Below are 18,361 nucleotides of genomic sequence, written 5' to 3' on the forward strand. Positions count from 1 at the left end.
GTTGATACTTCAACTTTTACCAGAGTGTTTTTAAACTGCAGTCTCTTTACTTCTACTTAAGTAACAAACATGTGTACTTTTGACACCACTGCCAAACAGCAACTTTTAAACAATGTCAGACTCACCACCGATAAGAGAAAATGGGTATGAGCACATAGGACGGCCTTACTGTTCATAAACATATCACCAGAATGATTAACAATTAGGAGGACCACTTATTTTGATGATCCACCCAGAAAAAGAATATCCTCCACTATACTGTACCTTTTTGATTCATCTCCACCTTTCTTTTTTGCCAAACACTTTCCGGTGCATGGATTTGTTCCCTGCTTCAGCTGAAGACAAATGGCCCCGGATCATAATAACAACACAGCCATTGTTCTTTTTGTGGTTAAACTGTCCCTAATTTGGAGTGAGGTGTTTATTTATACCAAACTACATTGAGATACAGTGGAAGGTTTAAAAAACTTCCACTGTGTTTCTACAGAAATTAGTCACAGTAAGAAAATGGCTTCTTCTTTTCTGCCAAGCAGACAGCCATGTGTAAATATTAGAACACTGTTCTTTAAATACATTTCAACATATTTTGCATTCATTCTAACTGGACATCTTTGAAAACATTACATTCTTCCAGGTTACAGTAAGTGTCCTGCAACGTAATTGTGATATTTTTAAATCTCAGGCTTACCTGATTGCAAATATTAATGTCGACCCCATTCTTCAGGTAATCCAAAGCTTTCTCAAGATTTCCAGCCCGAGCTGCTCGCAGATAACAGGCGTTTACATCCGTCTGGAGGAGAAGAAAAAACAGAGGAAGACGAGGGTTCGTTAGCTTAGTTTTGCTCCTGTTTGAGACATCTGCCCACTGATTCATGTCCCTGTAACACCTTCATCAGCCCTGATCTCATACATTTGAAGCCTTCAGCAAGTCCCTGAAGGCTCCTCGTAAAAAAAATAAAAATAAATAAATTGTGAGGTTAATGTATGGGTGTGGAGCTCAGACAGGCTGAATGACAGCTGGAAAAATGATCAGTGGTTTTTTATTTTTTTTATTTTTTATAAACTGATTGAACAATAAACTGTTTTTAGGATTTCTGCTGTGTTAAGCTGCACTGCAAGGAGCCAAGAATAACCAACCAACATGAAAGATTTACTGCATCTCGGATGAAGGTTTCTTTGAGTCGTTTTCCTGCACATGACAGAGATGTGATGATGAAAATGTTTATTGCCTTCAATGCAAGTCCTTCCCACTGGTTAAGGTCGGCGCTGACAGCCCACATCAACCATCGCTGCAATCATTTGACAAAAGCTACAAAAATCATTTTAAAATGTTGATTACCATGTTTTTCATAAGCCAGGGCTTTTCTAGATGCACCCTCTGCAAATGAAAGTCTATAATGGGTCTGCAGCAGAGCAAGTTCAATTAGCTGCTGCTTCCAGTTTGCACAATCAATGGCATAAATATGCTCTGCCTACACATCTGTGATGCTGTGTGTGAGTATTTGTATGAGTGGGTTGGTATAAGCAGCAGAATAGCGTCAGGCACCGCTGTATGGGACGGGACGCAGAAGCCGAAACAGAAACCAAGAACCACGGTGAAAATACGACGCAATCGATATCAGCAGCCAGGGTGTGTGTCTCTGGTTTCATGACTGCAATGCTGAGCTGAAGTCCGCCACACCCATGGAGTCAGATATACACATTCTCTACATACCCCCTAATCTAGGTCCTGATTTAGCACTGACTACCAACTACTCCATCTATTTTCATCTGTTTTTAGATGGAAATGTATTTAGGTGGCAGTTAAATATGCAACAATAACAGATTTCCCTCAAACCTTCTTCGCCAACGTTTGGCACTCGTCCTTCAGAGGTGGATGAAAGCATCAAGCTCATTTCTGAATAATGGTATCTCAGAGACACACAGAAGGATAAATCACCTTGATCATTCCTGACCTGAGGTCATCCTGTTAACGGCTCAAAAACCCAATCTTTTTATGGTCAGTGAATGCACCACTTTCTTAGACTAGAACACTCTGCAGTATGACAGTTGTTACTGAGGTGAAGCATAGAGGTTATTTTTAAAATTAATTTTATGATTTTATTGTAACTGAAGCTGATGAAAATAAATTCAGATTAAAACAAATAAAAAATATATACTTCAAGACACACAGTGCAGCAGTGGAGAGGCTGTATTCCCCAACACGGCTGTCTTTCACTGAAAAAAATAGAAATCTAGATAAGTCATTTTTTTCCTAAAATAAGTGCATTTGTTCTTGAATTGAGGAGATAAAAGAGACATTTTGCCAATGGGACAAGACAATTTACTTTCAAAATAAGAAAGCACTATTGCATTGTCTTATTTCAAGTGCATTTTATCCAAATATCTTATTTAAAGAGTAAAAATACTCATTCCATTGGCAAATCATCTCATTTACCTACTCAAATTAAAGGTAAATACACCTAATTTAAGACATTTTTACTTGTTTCTAGATCGTTTTTCCAGTGTTGGTTCCTTCTCTCTCAACGCAATTTACTTCAAGCCAGCATACGCTCAATTAAAGGCCAGTAAAATTAAAATATTAAATCTTTAACCCATCTCTGCCCTGGTAATCCAACATCATGTTTCCCTGGTACTACACTGTAATTAAATTACCTAAATACAACTTCTGACACTAAAAGTAGAAAAATGGTTTAAAATAAAGGACAATTTTCAGATTGCTGTTAAAAAGGAAACTGAATCTTTGATGCAATACTTTACAAAAAAAGGAGATTCCAAACCAGCAGCAATATCCAGATCAGAGAGTCTCTCATTTGTTTTAATGTGACAAACCTGGTTAACACCTGCATTCTAGATCTCCGTTCTGCTCAAGGCGTGAACTCAAATCACTCGGGATTAGTGGCACATAGATTGCGAAGATAGGGTGAGGATCTAATTGCTCTCAGTTCTGTGCCAACACTTATTTTTAGACCTGCTTTACCACAAAAAAATGCACTATTTTTGCACGCCACACATCACTTTATTTGGATTTATCACTTTACTTGGATTTTTACTTTATTTGGATTTAGTTTTTACATATGCATAGATATACGTACATATATATATATATATATATATATATATATATATATATATATATATATATATATATATATACAGAAGAGCTATATGTGTATATATTTTATCTCTTTTTATTCTTATTTTTTATCTTTATTATATTGTATAGTTGGATGTGTGTATATATTATATAAAACTGTAACTGGAGCGTGTAACAAAAGTAATTTCCATCTGGGATTATTAAAGTATTTCTGATTCTGATTCTGAAAAAAAAACAAACAAAAAAAAAACTACTAAGTGGAATAAAATAACACAGGAAACTGAGGAAACTCACATTTACCAGCAGCAAAGTGAAACACACATAGAAACATGTGGATGCACACAATGAACAAACCAAAGACTGAAATAGCATACAAATAATTAAGAAGTGGAATGAAAAATGTGCAAAATATTGTATATATACACTGAGAAAACACCATAGGATAATTTAAAACAATACAATAACTGCTGAAACAGCAGGGATTTAAACATTTATTGGGCTTGTTGGTAGCAGTGATGGTTATAAAGTTTAACACTTGTTCGGAGGAGGGAGAGTTTTCGTGCAGGGTGTTTTTTTAAACGGCCAAAAGCTCCAAAGTCTTTTGAAAATGACTCATTTAATTCAGCAGCCTGTTCACCAGTGAATATATTAACTGATTTTTTTTTTTGTTCCGTTAAATCATAGTTTAATTCTTCTCACATCTTCAAACTGATTCTTAGAGAAGCAGCTTAATACAACTATTGCTCAGCCAGATTTCTCTCAGCAGCAGGACGATTACGGAAATATCTAAACTTTTTGGACTATTCTCTGAAATTATGGAAACAGACCAGCCTACCAGCAGGACGTCCTTTAGATGCACTGCTTTCTATGTTTGGAAACATTCACTCAAAGGCTAGAGGAACATTTCAAGGACAATTTTGTGAAGACTTTATTCATTGTTTGATTTCGAACTTGAACCCATTTAGAAGAAAGTCGATTATCTTTTTTTTTTCTCTTTTTGTGTTGTAATTCTTAAAAGCATACAAATAATAATCTAAGTCGATTGGTCAGACCTCTAAAAGCTCTTGATCTTGGCCATGCAAAGCCCTAATCAGAAGATCTAACAATAAAAAGGAAGATAAATAAAGATGTAGAGTGTTGTGTGCAAAAAGTGAAATGATCAAATAAAACAAGACCGAATCAATTAAATCTATGCAGAAGCACCTACTGTTGAATAGTGGACAGCCCACACCTTTCCTAAAAGCTAATAGACTTATTCTCCCTCTATTTGTGTTTAAGCTTGATAAAAAGTCAATTAATTACATCAATACAAATGTATTGACAAAAAGTATTGACAAAAAGACTAGCTATATCTTCTACTTTACGTTATCCTAAATTAAACAACCTTCTGTCACGCCTGAAAATAAACATGATGACTAACACCAGCAATTGAAAAAATGAAAAGTTGGTAAACATTTTTAACTAATTTACTGAAGTCGTTTCAGTAGTTTTAAAAATTTAAAAACAGGGAAAAAAAGAAAAAAACAACCCTGAAATGATCCTAGCTGTCACCGGATTTATTGGTCCGTCTTTCATTACACACAGAGAGATAATCTGCAGATTATTGCCAAAAGCTGGTTGCTGAGCTCATTTCCCACTCGCTGAATGGTTCTTATCTCAGTTCATCGCTGCACATTGACAAAGTGTTTGTGCAGAAAGGAGGGGTCTCGCCGGACCATGACATCAGACTCAATAACACAAAAAATCTTTTCCCGGTAACACTAACACACAAACGTTTTAATGTTATGCATGGCCGCTGATGTTTAAGGTTAAACTTTTTTCAAAAACTATTTCTGAATATTTCCAGGAAGTAAATTGTTAATTGCTTTATTTACATACTGCAAATATCAGTTGCCATGCTTCTCTAAAACATCAGGACAACAACAATGAAGCACTAATGTAGCACCTAGATTCAATTCAATTCAGTTTATTTATAGAGTGCCAAATTCACAACACATGTCATCTCAAGGCACTTTACAGTTCAACCAGATCATTCAGTCAAATTGATACAAAGTTTTCTATCTAAGGAAAACCAGTTGATTGCATTGACTCAAATACAATCCCTCACACTAAGCATGCTTGTAGCAACAGTGGAGAGGAAAAATAGATTCAGATAGTAAACATTGCCACATAAACATGCACAAAAAAAATCTACCATTCACAAACTCAAAAGACAATCTTCTCTATTTTGATGCTCCTGCAACTGCCTGTAACCCTGACACTCCTCCCTAGAAGCCTTTCTATGTCCTGTCCTATATGTAGGGCTGGGCCATAAAATGTTTAGCAAAAAACTTTTGCTAAATCGATGTAAAGGACATTATATCATTTGGTTTTACTGTATCCTATCATAAGTGATGTTAAATTGACATTAACTGAAATCTGATGTCTGGATTTAAAACAACTAAAGACAACGAGGGGGATAAAACCAAAGTCGTTGGCAAGATCGGCCAAGTGGCTGTCGTTTTTTGCAGAAATACTACAAATCTCAGAAATCACTTGACAATATATCACCCTATGCTAACATCTGACAACAAACCTTCCTGAGCAAAGCAAAAAAAAATGGACTCGCTGCCATTACCAGCAGATTAAGATCACAGAGGTCTTCGCGACTTTTGTGTACAAAGATTCACGCCTGTACTCTGCAGTGGAAAATGAAGGCTTCAAGCGGTTTGAGTTCTGCAGAGCAAAGCTGAGTAAAGCAGCGTCAGCATTTAAGTTACTCCATTCGTCCCCCATACTGCTCTGTTGTCTCCAGCTATCTTCTCCGTGGGCAACACTTGGCTCGACCAATGGGATGAGATGATTCTGGATCATTACATATATGTTGTCAGCTCATTAGTCACAATGCACGACAGGGCCAGGCAACAAGTTTACCCTAAGTTTTGTATTTGACAAGGCCTTGTTATTCATTTTCCATTAGCTTTTTACTGACTATGTTTTTACTCTGATGGTAAAACAGGACAAAATATGTTCCTTTTCTGCTTAATTTGGGACAGAGACTATTTCTAAATACTGAACGATTCAATTTTTCAAGAGATGGTTGTTAGGGCCAATACTGCAAATATAGTTCGTGCAGTTGAGATAATGCATGTTGGCTATTCTAAAAACTCCTGCTGTGTCTGCTTGTTCGTGTGAAGTGCATAGCAACATTCTTTCATTGGAGTACAAAGGCATACCACATAGAAGTTGCTTCAACTGCCAGGGAACATGCTAACACTTGGATGCCATGACACTGGAAAACTTTTGGAGCAACAGCCAGCCATCTCTGCTACTCTCCTTGGAGAAGACATGGGAAGGAATGAAAAAAAGCTGGAAAGATTGCTAAAGATTTGGTCCTGGTGTTTAAACCGTTTAAAGAAGCCACACTAGCACTGTCAGAAGACAAGCGACTAACTCTGTCTGCCATCATCCCACATCTCTGTCATTCCACTGCCTTGAAGACTGCTCTGTAGTGAGGATTTAAAAGCTGCTGTAAAGGATACCTTGGGGACAAGGTAGCTATACATTTTTCATCTTTTTTTTTTTTTTTGCAGCACTAGTGGCTCGTTTTTTTGACAGTAGGCTGACAGAAAAGGGGGTGTGAGAGTGGGGAAGAGACATTTGGCCACAGTCCGGATTCGAACCCTGGTCGGCCGCGTCGAGGACTAAGGCCTCCGTATAAGGGTCACGCAAGCTGACTGCTGCGCCACCTGCACGCCCGAAATGTTTCATCCTTCATATGTGGATTTTCTTATTACTGTTTATAGCAGTCGTTGACCCATATTACATTATGTGTTTATCTTTACTGGTACGGTTACAACTTTTCTTTCTCTGCCAAGATATGAAGGACACACGGACAGCTCGAATGCAGCATAAGCGCTGGACACAAGCTTTAAGGCCCTCCCGTTCCTGTCTGCTGCAGAGCAAAATTACATCTTCTCCACCGCTGCATGTGATGCAAGTATTTAGAAAACTTTTTAATTCAATAAAAACAATTTCTGTGATAATTAAAACAATCGATAAGAAAAATATATAACTTGATTTATGTAAGAGTTTTTCAATCTTTTTTTTCTGTCCAAATCAACAGCAAGAAAATTATGGCAATAACGCTGATAAATAAGCCATGGATATAGCAGAAGCAACTTTGTCCAAAAAGCCCAAGACATTCAGCACATTGGAGTCTCTCCTTGGTACAGTCTACTCTCCAACAGTAAAGAATCAGGGATAAAAACCTCCAGCAATGAGGGACGAAGATGAAATGAGGAGAAACGGGGCTGAAATCCTGCTGGTCTGAACGAGAATCCTTTGATCTCACTGCAAGAAATAAAAGTCTAAATGAGGAGGTAAGGGAGGTAAGGGAGACACTTATATTTAGCAAAATTTACATTTAGAATAAGAAAAAACAACTGCTTTTTCTTATCTTAAAGGAAAATTCCGGTTTTTAACACTTTTAGCCCCTTTTCTGTAGTGTCCAGGATGAAATCGAATGATCGACACCAAAATTTTGACGATTGGTCCTGTCTCTGCTATTTGGCTCATGCAGAATCCCCCCCTGGCTGCTTCAGAATGGCTTTCATAGTGCATGTCCGATAATGTCCTTAAAACAACCTTAAACGTTCTTTTTTTAAAATATGCTACTCACCGGGTCGTCAGCGCTGTTCAATGACGTTCCAAAAAAAGTTTAGTGAAGAAAAACCGTTCCTGTCTTGTTTTATTTTGCATTTTGTAAATCCCAGAACTATTTTTTCCGATACATCACAACCGCTTATAAACTTCCGCTTCCCGTTCGAATCTGAAGCGTTGCACACTCCAGACCACTAGTTGGCGACAATGTTTGTACCGTCAAACTCAAAGTCCAATATGTCCTCCTCAAGAATCCACCTTTCGTATTCCATTTTCAGAGTTTTTTAAAGTGTTTAACAGAGACGTTAGCACCTCGACGTCGGAGTACACAGAGTGAAGCAGAAACACTTGGGCCTTGCGAAAAAAGACTACAACTAAGTGTAAACAGGCCCAATTTCCGTTTCCGGTGGGGGAGGGATATTGACTATTCCAACAGAACTCAATGGGATTTACAAAATGCTAAATAAAACACTACAGGAACGTTTTTTCTTTACGAAACTTGTTTTTGAACGTCATTGAACAGCGTTGACGACTCGGTGAGTAGCATATTTTAAGGACATTATCGGACATGCACTATGAAAGCCATTCTGAAGCAGCCAGGGGGGGATTCTGCATGAGCCAAATAGCAGAGATAGGACCAATCGTCAAAATTTTGGTGTCGATCATTCGATTTCATCCTGGACACTACAGAAAAGGGGCTAAAAGTGTTAAAAACCGGAATTTTCCTTTAAGTGCATATTATCTATTTATGTATAAAATACTCATTCCATTGACAGACTGTCTTATTTACCTGCTAAAATTAAAGGTAAATGCACTTATTTTAAGAAATTTTTACTTATTTCTAGATCATTTTTGCAGTGTTGGTGGAGGTCAAATGGAAGGAGTATCCACTGTTGGCTCGCCTTGTAAAGCAACCTCTGTGTGTCCAAGGGGCCAGAGGTGCATGGAAAAGGTTATTCTCAATGACTGGTGACATTTTAACAGCAAAAAGCTTCTAAGCTCAGATCATGTCAATGAGCTCATTTTCCTTCAATCAAAAATCTCACAGTTATTGAGAAGAAAGACAAAAAATAGACATAGTATTAAATGTTACCAAAGTATCAATTTAAATAAAACTAAATGTTTATTAGGGACTAGAACAAAACCTTAACAATGAATAGCTAACAGAGGCAGTAGCAGTAGATGCACTTTATGTGAGCTGAAGGCCTGGCTGCTGATAAATCTGTTAATGCATGTATATATCAGCCAATGCCGATACAAGAATAGAAACGCCATTATCGGTCAGCCAATATATAGGTCTATATCTTCAGTAATTTCACAATCACATGATATCATAAGGTATATTTGACATCACGTGGATATATACGTACAATTAGGGATGTCCCAATACAAATTTTTCATTTTCAGTACAACTCTGATATTGTAGATTTGGGCAACAACTGATACAAATATTGTTCTGACACGACATCAGTATGAATCATACATACTTTTAGTATTCATTTTTTTATTGTTGATGTTAGAAAAGGCTTGATCATGTAATATTACTCAAACAGAGAACAATAGTCAGCAATAGGTATAAGAAAAAACTATGTTAACCTATATATTATTAACGGGTTAAATAAGCCTTTAACAGTAGCAGATAAAAGTGTAGTGTTTCTATTAGCCAGCTTATATTGGATATTTTAGATGTAAGCCAATATATTCAGATGTTCAGTTCTTAGCTTCTGCTCTAATAGTTTCATCACTATCCGTCATTGGAAGCAAGCTAATCTTAGAGTGGTGTGATAGTGGCATTCCTTTGTGTGGAAGATTGCCAAACCTGTTCAAATCAGATGTGACTTGGCAGCGAATAATTCAGAGTATTATAAGAAATCCAACCTCTCACCGCCCTCGTAAAAAAATAATAAAAACTAGACTGGCACAGATTACACATTCTGTGTAAGTGGAAAGATGAGACGTTGAGAAACAACAAAATAAATTTTTGAGCTGCTTTTCTATGATCAATAGATAACTTGTTTGCTCACTTTGAGAAATAATCGATGTCAACGGCTATTTTTTACCATTTAATCTTACCTAACAGTTAGTTTAAAAAAGCTATGGAGAGATTTTATCATTAGGATCATAATAACAACAAGCTTTTTGCTTTGTGAGATAACTTTTCATAGACAAAGCTATAAACACACAGGGTTAAAACCATGTGTGGAAGCTCAAATATTATAACCTAATTAAAATGTGTCTCTTTTAGGCAGCAAAGAGCTTTTGTAGCTGTATTCCAGTATAACTTTGGTTAAATGTTTGACCTTTCTTCTCAACATAATAGGAAAAGTTCATCTAAATTAGCGGAAGTCCTCACAGGGAGCCAAATTTAATGCATACTTTCGCTAAAGTTCAAGTTCAGTGCTTTACTTGGTCCAAAAACAGCTTTAACATTTATTTTAGGTTATTTTTTGAAGAAAATATCTAACTATCTCCAGGTTTACATCATCAAGCTGATGATTTGAGGGGATATTGACTAACTAGCTGCAGTCCCAGATGCTGTACTACCCAACCTCCCAACCACAGCTGGAACGCCTGGAGATCAGCCTTAGCCAAGGCTTTTCATGTTAGATCATGGAAAGTTTATAAAGTTTGATTTGAGGACAACTATCGACTATTAATGTTGCAAAAATTCACATTTTTCAATGTAGACAGCTGCCTTTGCTAAGGTGACTCTTCTGTATTTGACCAAATATTTTCAATATTTTGAATATGCTGGGGTGGAGGAATTGGAGCCCTTAAATACGGTGGCCCTGAAGTGCAAACTGCAACTACAAATCTAAAAGCGCAACTACATTAAGGAAATCGCAACTACATAAAGCAAAGCACAACTACATTTAGAAAAACAAAACTACATAAAGCAAAGCGCAACTACATTAAGGAAATCGCAACTACATAAAGCAAAGCACAACTACATTAAGGAAATCGCAACTACATAAAGCAAAGCGCAACTACATTTAGAAAAACAAAACTACATAAAGCAAAGCGCAACTACATTAAGAAAAACAAAACTACATAAAGCAAAGCACAACTACATTTAGAAAAACAAAACTACATAAAGCAAAGCACAACTCCATTAAGAAAAACAAAACTACATAAAGCAAAGCGCAACTACATTAAGAAAAACAAAACTACATAAAGCAAAGCGCAACTACATTAAGGAAATCGCAACTACATAAAGCAAAGCACAACTACATTAAGAAAAACAAAACTACATAAAGCAAAGCGCAACTACATTAAGGAAAACACAATTACATTAACCTACAGGAAAAGGTAGGTACCAGTGGGAAACATGAGACATCGCTGATTGGACGACGGGGCCGTTTGACCCTTGAACCGGAAGTCATTCTGCCTGCTGCGGCTTTTGAAAAAATGGATATTGTCGGCGCCCCAAACATAGCTGCCGTTATCCAGGAATACTTTGAATCAGGACATACGTACGAGGTGATACTGGATATGCTCAAGACTAATTACGAAATTTCAGTTAGTTTGCGTACACTGAAGACACACTTAAAAGAAGCTGGACTGTTCAGACGACGCAACTTCCGTTTCAAGGGTCAAACGGCGCCGTCGTCCAACCTTTTTCCGGTAGGGTAATGTAATTGTGTTTTTCTTAATGTAGTTTCGCTCTGCTTTATGTAGTCGCGATTTCCTTAATGTAGTTGCATTTTTAGATTTGTAGTTGCAGTTTGCACTTCAGGGCCACCGTACTTAAACCTCTAAAATGTATTCTATAGTGCTTTAAATACATGGAAGTAAATTTGATAATTATTCAATTAATAACTTACTTTATGAAAATCCGTAAACCCTAATCCTCAGACAAAGTTGTCAAGAGGAATTCTTTTTAAGGAGTTTGTAGAGGAAACTAAAAAACATGGACATTTTGGAGACACAAGTTTCAAAAGAAAAACATAAACTGAGTTAATTAGGAACCAAGAGGAAAAAAAAGGGTTGCACTGAACATGTGAGACAAGGTAATGCTTTGTTTGTACATCGGCAAGTGACTTATTTACCATACATCTCTGACTGAAGATTTAAAAAGGAAAATATAATAATAAAAAAAAAAACAGAGAGAAACGGTCAATAGCAAAAGGAGTGGAAAACTAAAGGTTTCTTATACATAGTAAATCTAATTTTGCTTACTCTGAAGATGTTTTCTTTAACATAATTTTCTTTACACGTATTATATCAATGAGGCCATTCTATGAAATTTCAAGGCCCCTGCATGCTTATCTTGACCCCTTTGCTCAAATAGCCCAACATTTGCCTCATCCATGGATAGCACTTTTCGCCAGTTCTTAAAAATGTGCATGCAGTTTTTGGAACAGGGGTTACCTCTGTTTGCTTTTAATCAGACCATGTTAATGTTTAAACAATATAGCTTCACTGCAGATTGTGACAATTGTGTTTTAGGGCCTCCCAGTTCACCACAGGCATAAATCCTTGTTGTTGTTTAACCTCATTAACAACTTCATTTTATCTTTGCCATGAAAGTTTCTTTTAAACCGTAAAGAACTTGGGCTTAGTTAAATGTTGAAAGAGGTTGAAGCAAATCAACACTGATGCCATAAAGCAAGCTGACAAAGCTTGTGGAAACACTCTGTGGCCCATACTTAAACTTTGCCCGATGTGACGGCAAAGAATGTGTTGGATTTGATCCACTAGAGAAGGAAACTTATTTTCCTTAGTTTTTATTTTTTAAAAACCAACAACATGTGAACGAATAAAATTGTTTCAATAACAGTGTTAAGTATGCGTGCAACTACTTTTAATGCCTCTAACCATTTCACCAATAGACATGATCTAAAGGAATGCCTTTTCATTTAAATAAACCTTCAAATGTGTAATTCCTGCCATAAAACTGACCAATTTCATCTGTAATTCAATGCATTTCACCTATTGGGAATTAATGCCAAGAATGTGGACACTATCAGCTAAGACACAGAAAGAATACATCAATAAAAGAGACAAAATATTTCAGAGATGTTTACTTGTTTAGTCCCAAACCTCATAGCGACTTAGGTGAGATAAAGTGAAAACATAAAGATTACATTTATACAATAACAGATAGCAATAGCTTAAAGGAATAGTACACCCAAAACATGATTAGCCTTCATTTTCTACTCTCCCCAGCGCTGAACAACACTCTGGAGTACTTTTTTGATATCTCAAATGCATCTGGAGATCTGGGAGGCTTCTTGCTGTCTGCTGACATTCAAATAATGGAGGTCTATGGTGCCCGAGGCAGAAAGGTCCATAAAAGTCCACAAAAAACGTGTCAATATTCCTCCATACTGCTTGTCCAATGTATTCCAAGTGTCCTGAGTGGGTAGCGTCCATAATTTACTCGAAACGAACTCATTTAGAATGTTTTTAGAGCCTAAACAGTAGTGTATAGGATTTCCTAAACGCGCGCGCATGCGAGTTCACGACTCTACGGAAACCGCGGCAGACCAAACCAAATGAAAGTGCGCATTCAGCGTCTGCTCTGCCGATAATTCAAGCATAGAAGAAGAAATGTGCTGTTTACCTGTGCAAAGAAAGAAACAACGAAAGAAAAATGTCTGAGGACTTCAGTGTTGAGGAAGAGCATGAGTTCTTTGCTGAGCTGAATGCGCACTTTTATCTGGTTTAGTCTGCCGCGGTTTCCGTAGCGTCGTGAACTTGCAGGCGCGCGCTTTCAGGAAATCCTATACACTACTGTTTATGCTCTAAAAACATTCTAAATGACTTCGTTTCGAGTAAATTCTGGATGCTACCCACTCAGGACACTTGGAATACATTGGACGAGCAGTATGGAGGGATATTGACACGTTTTTTGTGGACTTTTATGGACCTTTCTGTCTCGGGCGCCGTAGACCTCCATTATTTGAATGTCAGCAGACAGCAAGAAGTCTCCCAGATCTCCAGATGCATTTGAGATATCAAAAAAGTACTCCTGAGTGTTGTTCAGCATGGGGGTGAGTAGAAAATGAAGGCTAATCATGTTTTGGGTGTACTATTCCTTTAAGTTGTGGGGCTGCTCAGTGGACAGTGGATAGTACTCTTGCCTTGCAGCAAGAATGTTTCTGGTTTGATTTACAGCCTGTGGACTTTCTTCATGCATGGGTTTTTTCCGGGTACTTTGGTTTCCTTCCACAGTCCAAAAACATGACTGTTAAGCCGGGCATTGGGTGCGGCTACACCTCACGATGCTCAGCCCGACACTCTGATGTGATCTACCTGTACATTTAAAAATCAGGTTGGACTCAGCTCTGCAGTGAGATGATGCTACTTGGACTTGTCTATCCGGACGAGTAGAAGAAGAATATGAAGCTCATTTGAGTAAAACGCGCTGCCATGGCAATTTGTGCAATTTTGTGCTGAAAGCCCTAAAAAAAAAGCAGTATTTGAGAAAGACATGGCTGACTAAACATGGCTACTAAGGTCTGTCAATTTTACAGAAAGAACTCAATTTCACCCGCACCCCCGCCATGTTTCTGTGTTTTCCTCTTAGAGGAAGAAGAAGAATCCTTGTTTGCACACTGACTGATTTGCCAACGACGGTCGACTGAAAATCAAACATGTTTGATTTTCTCCTGAACTCACGATTCCTGATCGGGAGGAGGTTGTGAGAGGCTGATAACCACTCGTTAACCCCTGTATACTACACAACGCACGATCAGGCTGAAAGTCGGCCCAATGGGAAAATTCTTGCATGACTGGAAAATCATAACCCGACTCCGCCAGATGGATTTGCTCCGCATATCCATCTGGAAACCTTCCGTTAAAGACATTTTGGGAAGGGGCGAAAATACTGGTTAGCTGATTGGCCTATGTTGGTGATAGACGGGCCAAATAAACCAATCAGATCAACGAAGCATATGACGTACTAACAGACCGACGACGAAAACACAACCACAAGCCAGGCTACTCTTGCCGAAACCAGTTGGGAGAAGAGCAAAAACATCTTTTCCTCTGAGAAAAGCCTCCAGAGCAGTGTTTTGCTCTTCTTTCAGCGAAGAAATACTCTGTAATTCCGATAAAACTTGCTCAATAGCCACGCTAACGCTAGTTTCATCGGCTGAAGCCGCCATGTTCTTTAGACTGAACTGTCGCGCTTGTCGTTGCGTCACACCTCAACCCGCCTCAAAGCCAACGCTGACTGGACGTTCGTTTGGTGAACGGCTCCAAATTTTCTTTAACGGAGAGTCTCCAGACTGATCTGCAAGTGAAACCTTGAAAGCTTGCGAGATCAGGATGGTCTCACGAGGCTAGGAAAATCAGCCCAAAAAGGGTAAAAGATCGCGCAATGCGATGGACCGGCGACCTGTCCAGGGTGGACCCCGCCTCTCACCCATTGACAGCTGTAGATAGGCAACAGCACCCCTCTTGACCCCAGCAGGGATAAGCTTGAAGGAAGCTTAAGTTGTTCGTGTCTTGGAAAAAGAATGTAAATCCCAAATCATGTCCAAAGTATCTAATGTACATATTGACCATCGTCAGCTGGCACTACTTTGTACTAAACAGCTGACAGCAGCTGACGTTACATCAAGTAAACAGATGTTAGTTATAGGCTTTCATTACAGCGGATGACTGGAAATAAGGGAATAATGCTGTGCAGTTCTTCAAAACAAGACCAGAGGTTCTTCAGAATCTTGGTGAAAAGATCAGTATCATTTGAAATTTTTCACATTTTTCACAACAAGCTTTAACTCAAATCACTGTTATTCTACATGACAGACCACCACACATGATGAAACATTGTTTTCAGTTTTTTACAGTATGCCACGAAATATCTGAATGTCTGTCATGTACTTGTATTTAGTCGCTTTACTCTGGTGCAAAAAGTAAAATTCAGCACAACTGGTTTATTTCAGAGATGAAATTATTATTAAATATGTAAAGAAATTTTATAAACAGGAGTTCTAAAAGTGATTTAGTTTTTTTTTTTGGTTAATTTGTAATGAAAAACTAAAAGGTGTTGTATGCATACAAAAAGACAACAGTCTCATGAAGACCAAATACAGCTTACAGGTCAGAAGTAGTTTAAAGTAGCAATCATGACAAATAAAAGAAATAAAGAAGCTATCACCCTAACCTAAATGACGGAGCATTTCTAACTGTAACCTGGAGGACAATTATCAACCATGAAGGGAATCACAGGAACAGCCTTTACAGTTTTACACAAACTAAATATGAAAACATAAATAATAAGAACATTTAAGGAACGGTGTGCTTTTATCAGATTAATAAAGAAAAGACTTTTGGCCTATGGGTGCTGTTTTTAAAGTTAATCTGTCAAAATTTAGCAAAATTTAAGGTTATAGCCTATAGTATGTTTTAAGAGAAAAATGAGGGGTTTATTTTTTAAAGTCATTTTTTTACTTTTTCATTCATTCATTTATTAAAAAAAAAAGAGTCAAAGTTCCAAACTAAATATTTAGATTGTCAGTTAAAAAATTTGTCAGCACACTAAATATGTATTTCCTAAACTAAATTTTAATTATATTAAATACATTTTTATTTTCTAAACCAAATACTTGTTTGATAGTTAGTTTGAATGTGAAATACATGTTAAGTTTGGAGTTATTTAGTTTGTTACATAAATATTTAGTACCAAAATAAATATTTAGCTAGCTTGGTACTAGCTAAATATTTAATTTGCAAATCAAATATTTGGTTTGTTAAATAAATATTTAGCTTGGAGCTAAGTAATTATTTAACAAACTAAATATTACATTTGCAAACTAAATATTTAGATTGGAAGTTTTGATTTTTATAAATGAATGAATGACATGGTGAAAAAATGACTTGGAAAACATAACCTCCTTATTATTCCTCCTTACACACACTAAATTCACTTGAATATTGTTCCTAATTTTTGGCTGCTTAACTTTATAAACAGCACCCCATATTGGACTGCAAGAAAAATGTAGCAGTAAAAAATGCCAATAACCCTGATCAGTAATGGTAGTGAAATAGGATAATTTTCCTGTTCTGGGACAGAGAGGCCGGTCAGGGTTGCTGGGAAACGGATGGAGCACAATACATGCCGATCCTTGAGGAAAACTGACCAAGAAAAAACTCAAGTTCAATGTCTAGATGACGTGCATCAAACCGTAGAGCATCCATGCTGAACCGTGACCTCAACTCTATATATGCTGGTGTTTTATTTATTTATTTCCCAGCATAATAAGTCCAATTATTTAGCAGCTGTGAACTCCATGATAATTCCTTTGGGTCTTATTAGACACAGTAATAACTAACCAACCCACATAACCTCAGCTCAGAGGGAAAAAAACTGAGCTATGCCTTTAAGAAGCCATACACTGCATAGTGCATATCACATATCACTGTGACTCTTTCTGGCTTTTGTCCTTTGGCTAATGCAGCAATCAAACAACATCCACCTTGTCTTCTAAATGTATTCCACTTCTCCTTTATTAGATTTCTCTCCTCCATTCCTAAAAACACACTAGTTTCTTTCATTGTCCAAGGTCAGATGCCTCCATCTGTATCGGCATTCAACATGAAACAGTACCTGCAGAACTCTGTGTTTTACAGACTCTTTAGCACAATGACAGCAGCCAGTTAAAAATGTATAATCACAGTGAGAGGTTACAGGGATACACTCCCACACGCACACGTCCACATGCACGCAGCCACGCACTGCAGCAGTGGTGCAGTAAAGTTAGAACTGCAACCTGTCCCATCAACTCAGCCTGTAACATCAACCAGTCAGTCAACTTCACAACATCACTGAATCCAACCCCTTACACTGTTGACCCTGCACGCATGTTTGCATCACAGCAAAGCAGCAGGACACAAAGCAATGATAACCATCAATGACTTTTCTTTAAAGTACAAGGACTTACTTCTGCCAAGTATTCTGCTGCTTCCTCCACTGCCATGTTTGTCAGCCTGCAGCTCAAAACGTGAAACCTGAGCACTCAATGACTGTGGCAGCTAGCCCTGGCCTGGAAGCCCAGGGAGAGAGGGATGGGGGCAAGACAAGAGAGGGAGAGAGGGGAGGTCCTGACAGAGAGAGAGAGGGAGGGAGAGAGGAAGAGAGGGTGATAGGGGTATTTTGTCACAGCTAAAAATACTTGGCTATGAGTGAGAAAGTCCAGAACAAGGAAGAAAAGCTCCAACGTCAAAGTGGAGCAACAAGCACTCTGAAGACAATATGCTGCTCTGTGTACCAGGATGCAGACAAACAACCTGCTGCCAAATACTGAAAACTAATCAAATAGGAAGTTTATGCAATTCACAAGTTTTACTTTTAACATTTTGCTAAAATTAAACTATAATCAACTTTGGTGAGATTTTATTGTAACAGGAAGTAGAGCATATTTGTCAAATAAAATATTCTTTCAATATGTTTTGTAAATAAAATCTTTTCTACAGAACATGAACCAATAATCAGCATCATAAAAACCAAGAAACACTGCATGTAGGGATGCACAATATTGGGATTTTGGCCGATATCAGATATGCCGATATTTTAAAACTCACGTAGCCGATAACCGATATCGATACCGATGTTAAAGCTGGACAAAAATAAGTAGTCATTGAAAATAGCAGTTTTGTTATCCATTTCTGACA

General features: G+C 37.6%; 1 protein-coding gene across 50 annotated transcripts in view; it reads right to left on the reverse strand.

Annotated features, from left to right (window-relative positions):
- The window catches only part of LOC119791111 (ankyrin-3-like), a 241,780-nt gene that overhangs the window by 126,743 nt on the left and 96,676 nt on the right, over positions 1 to 18,361 (reverse strand). For 49 of the 50 annotated variants that reach the window (XM_038297004.1, XM_038296995.1, XM_038297014.1 and 46 more), the window contains exon 2: positions 689 to 790. In XM_038297004.1, the coding sequence (XP_038152932.1) occupies positions 689 to 790 (102 nt within the window). Of the gene's footprint in view, positions 1 to 688; positions 791 to 17,631; positions 17,788 to 18,361 lie in introns of those variants that run through there. The other variant, XM_038297003.1, reaches the window with a different exon arrangement.

This window comes from Cyprinodon tularosa, unplaced genomic scaffold (genome assembly GCF_016077235.1).
Source record: "Cyprinodon tularosa strain WSP-4 unplaced genomic scaffold, ASM1607723v1 ctg38, whole genome shotgun sequence".
Classification (NCBI taxonomy): Eukaryota; Metazoa; Chordata; class Actinopteri; order Cyprinodontiformes; family Cyprinodontidae; genus Cyprinodon; species Cyprinodon tularosa.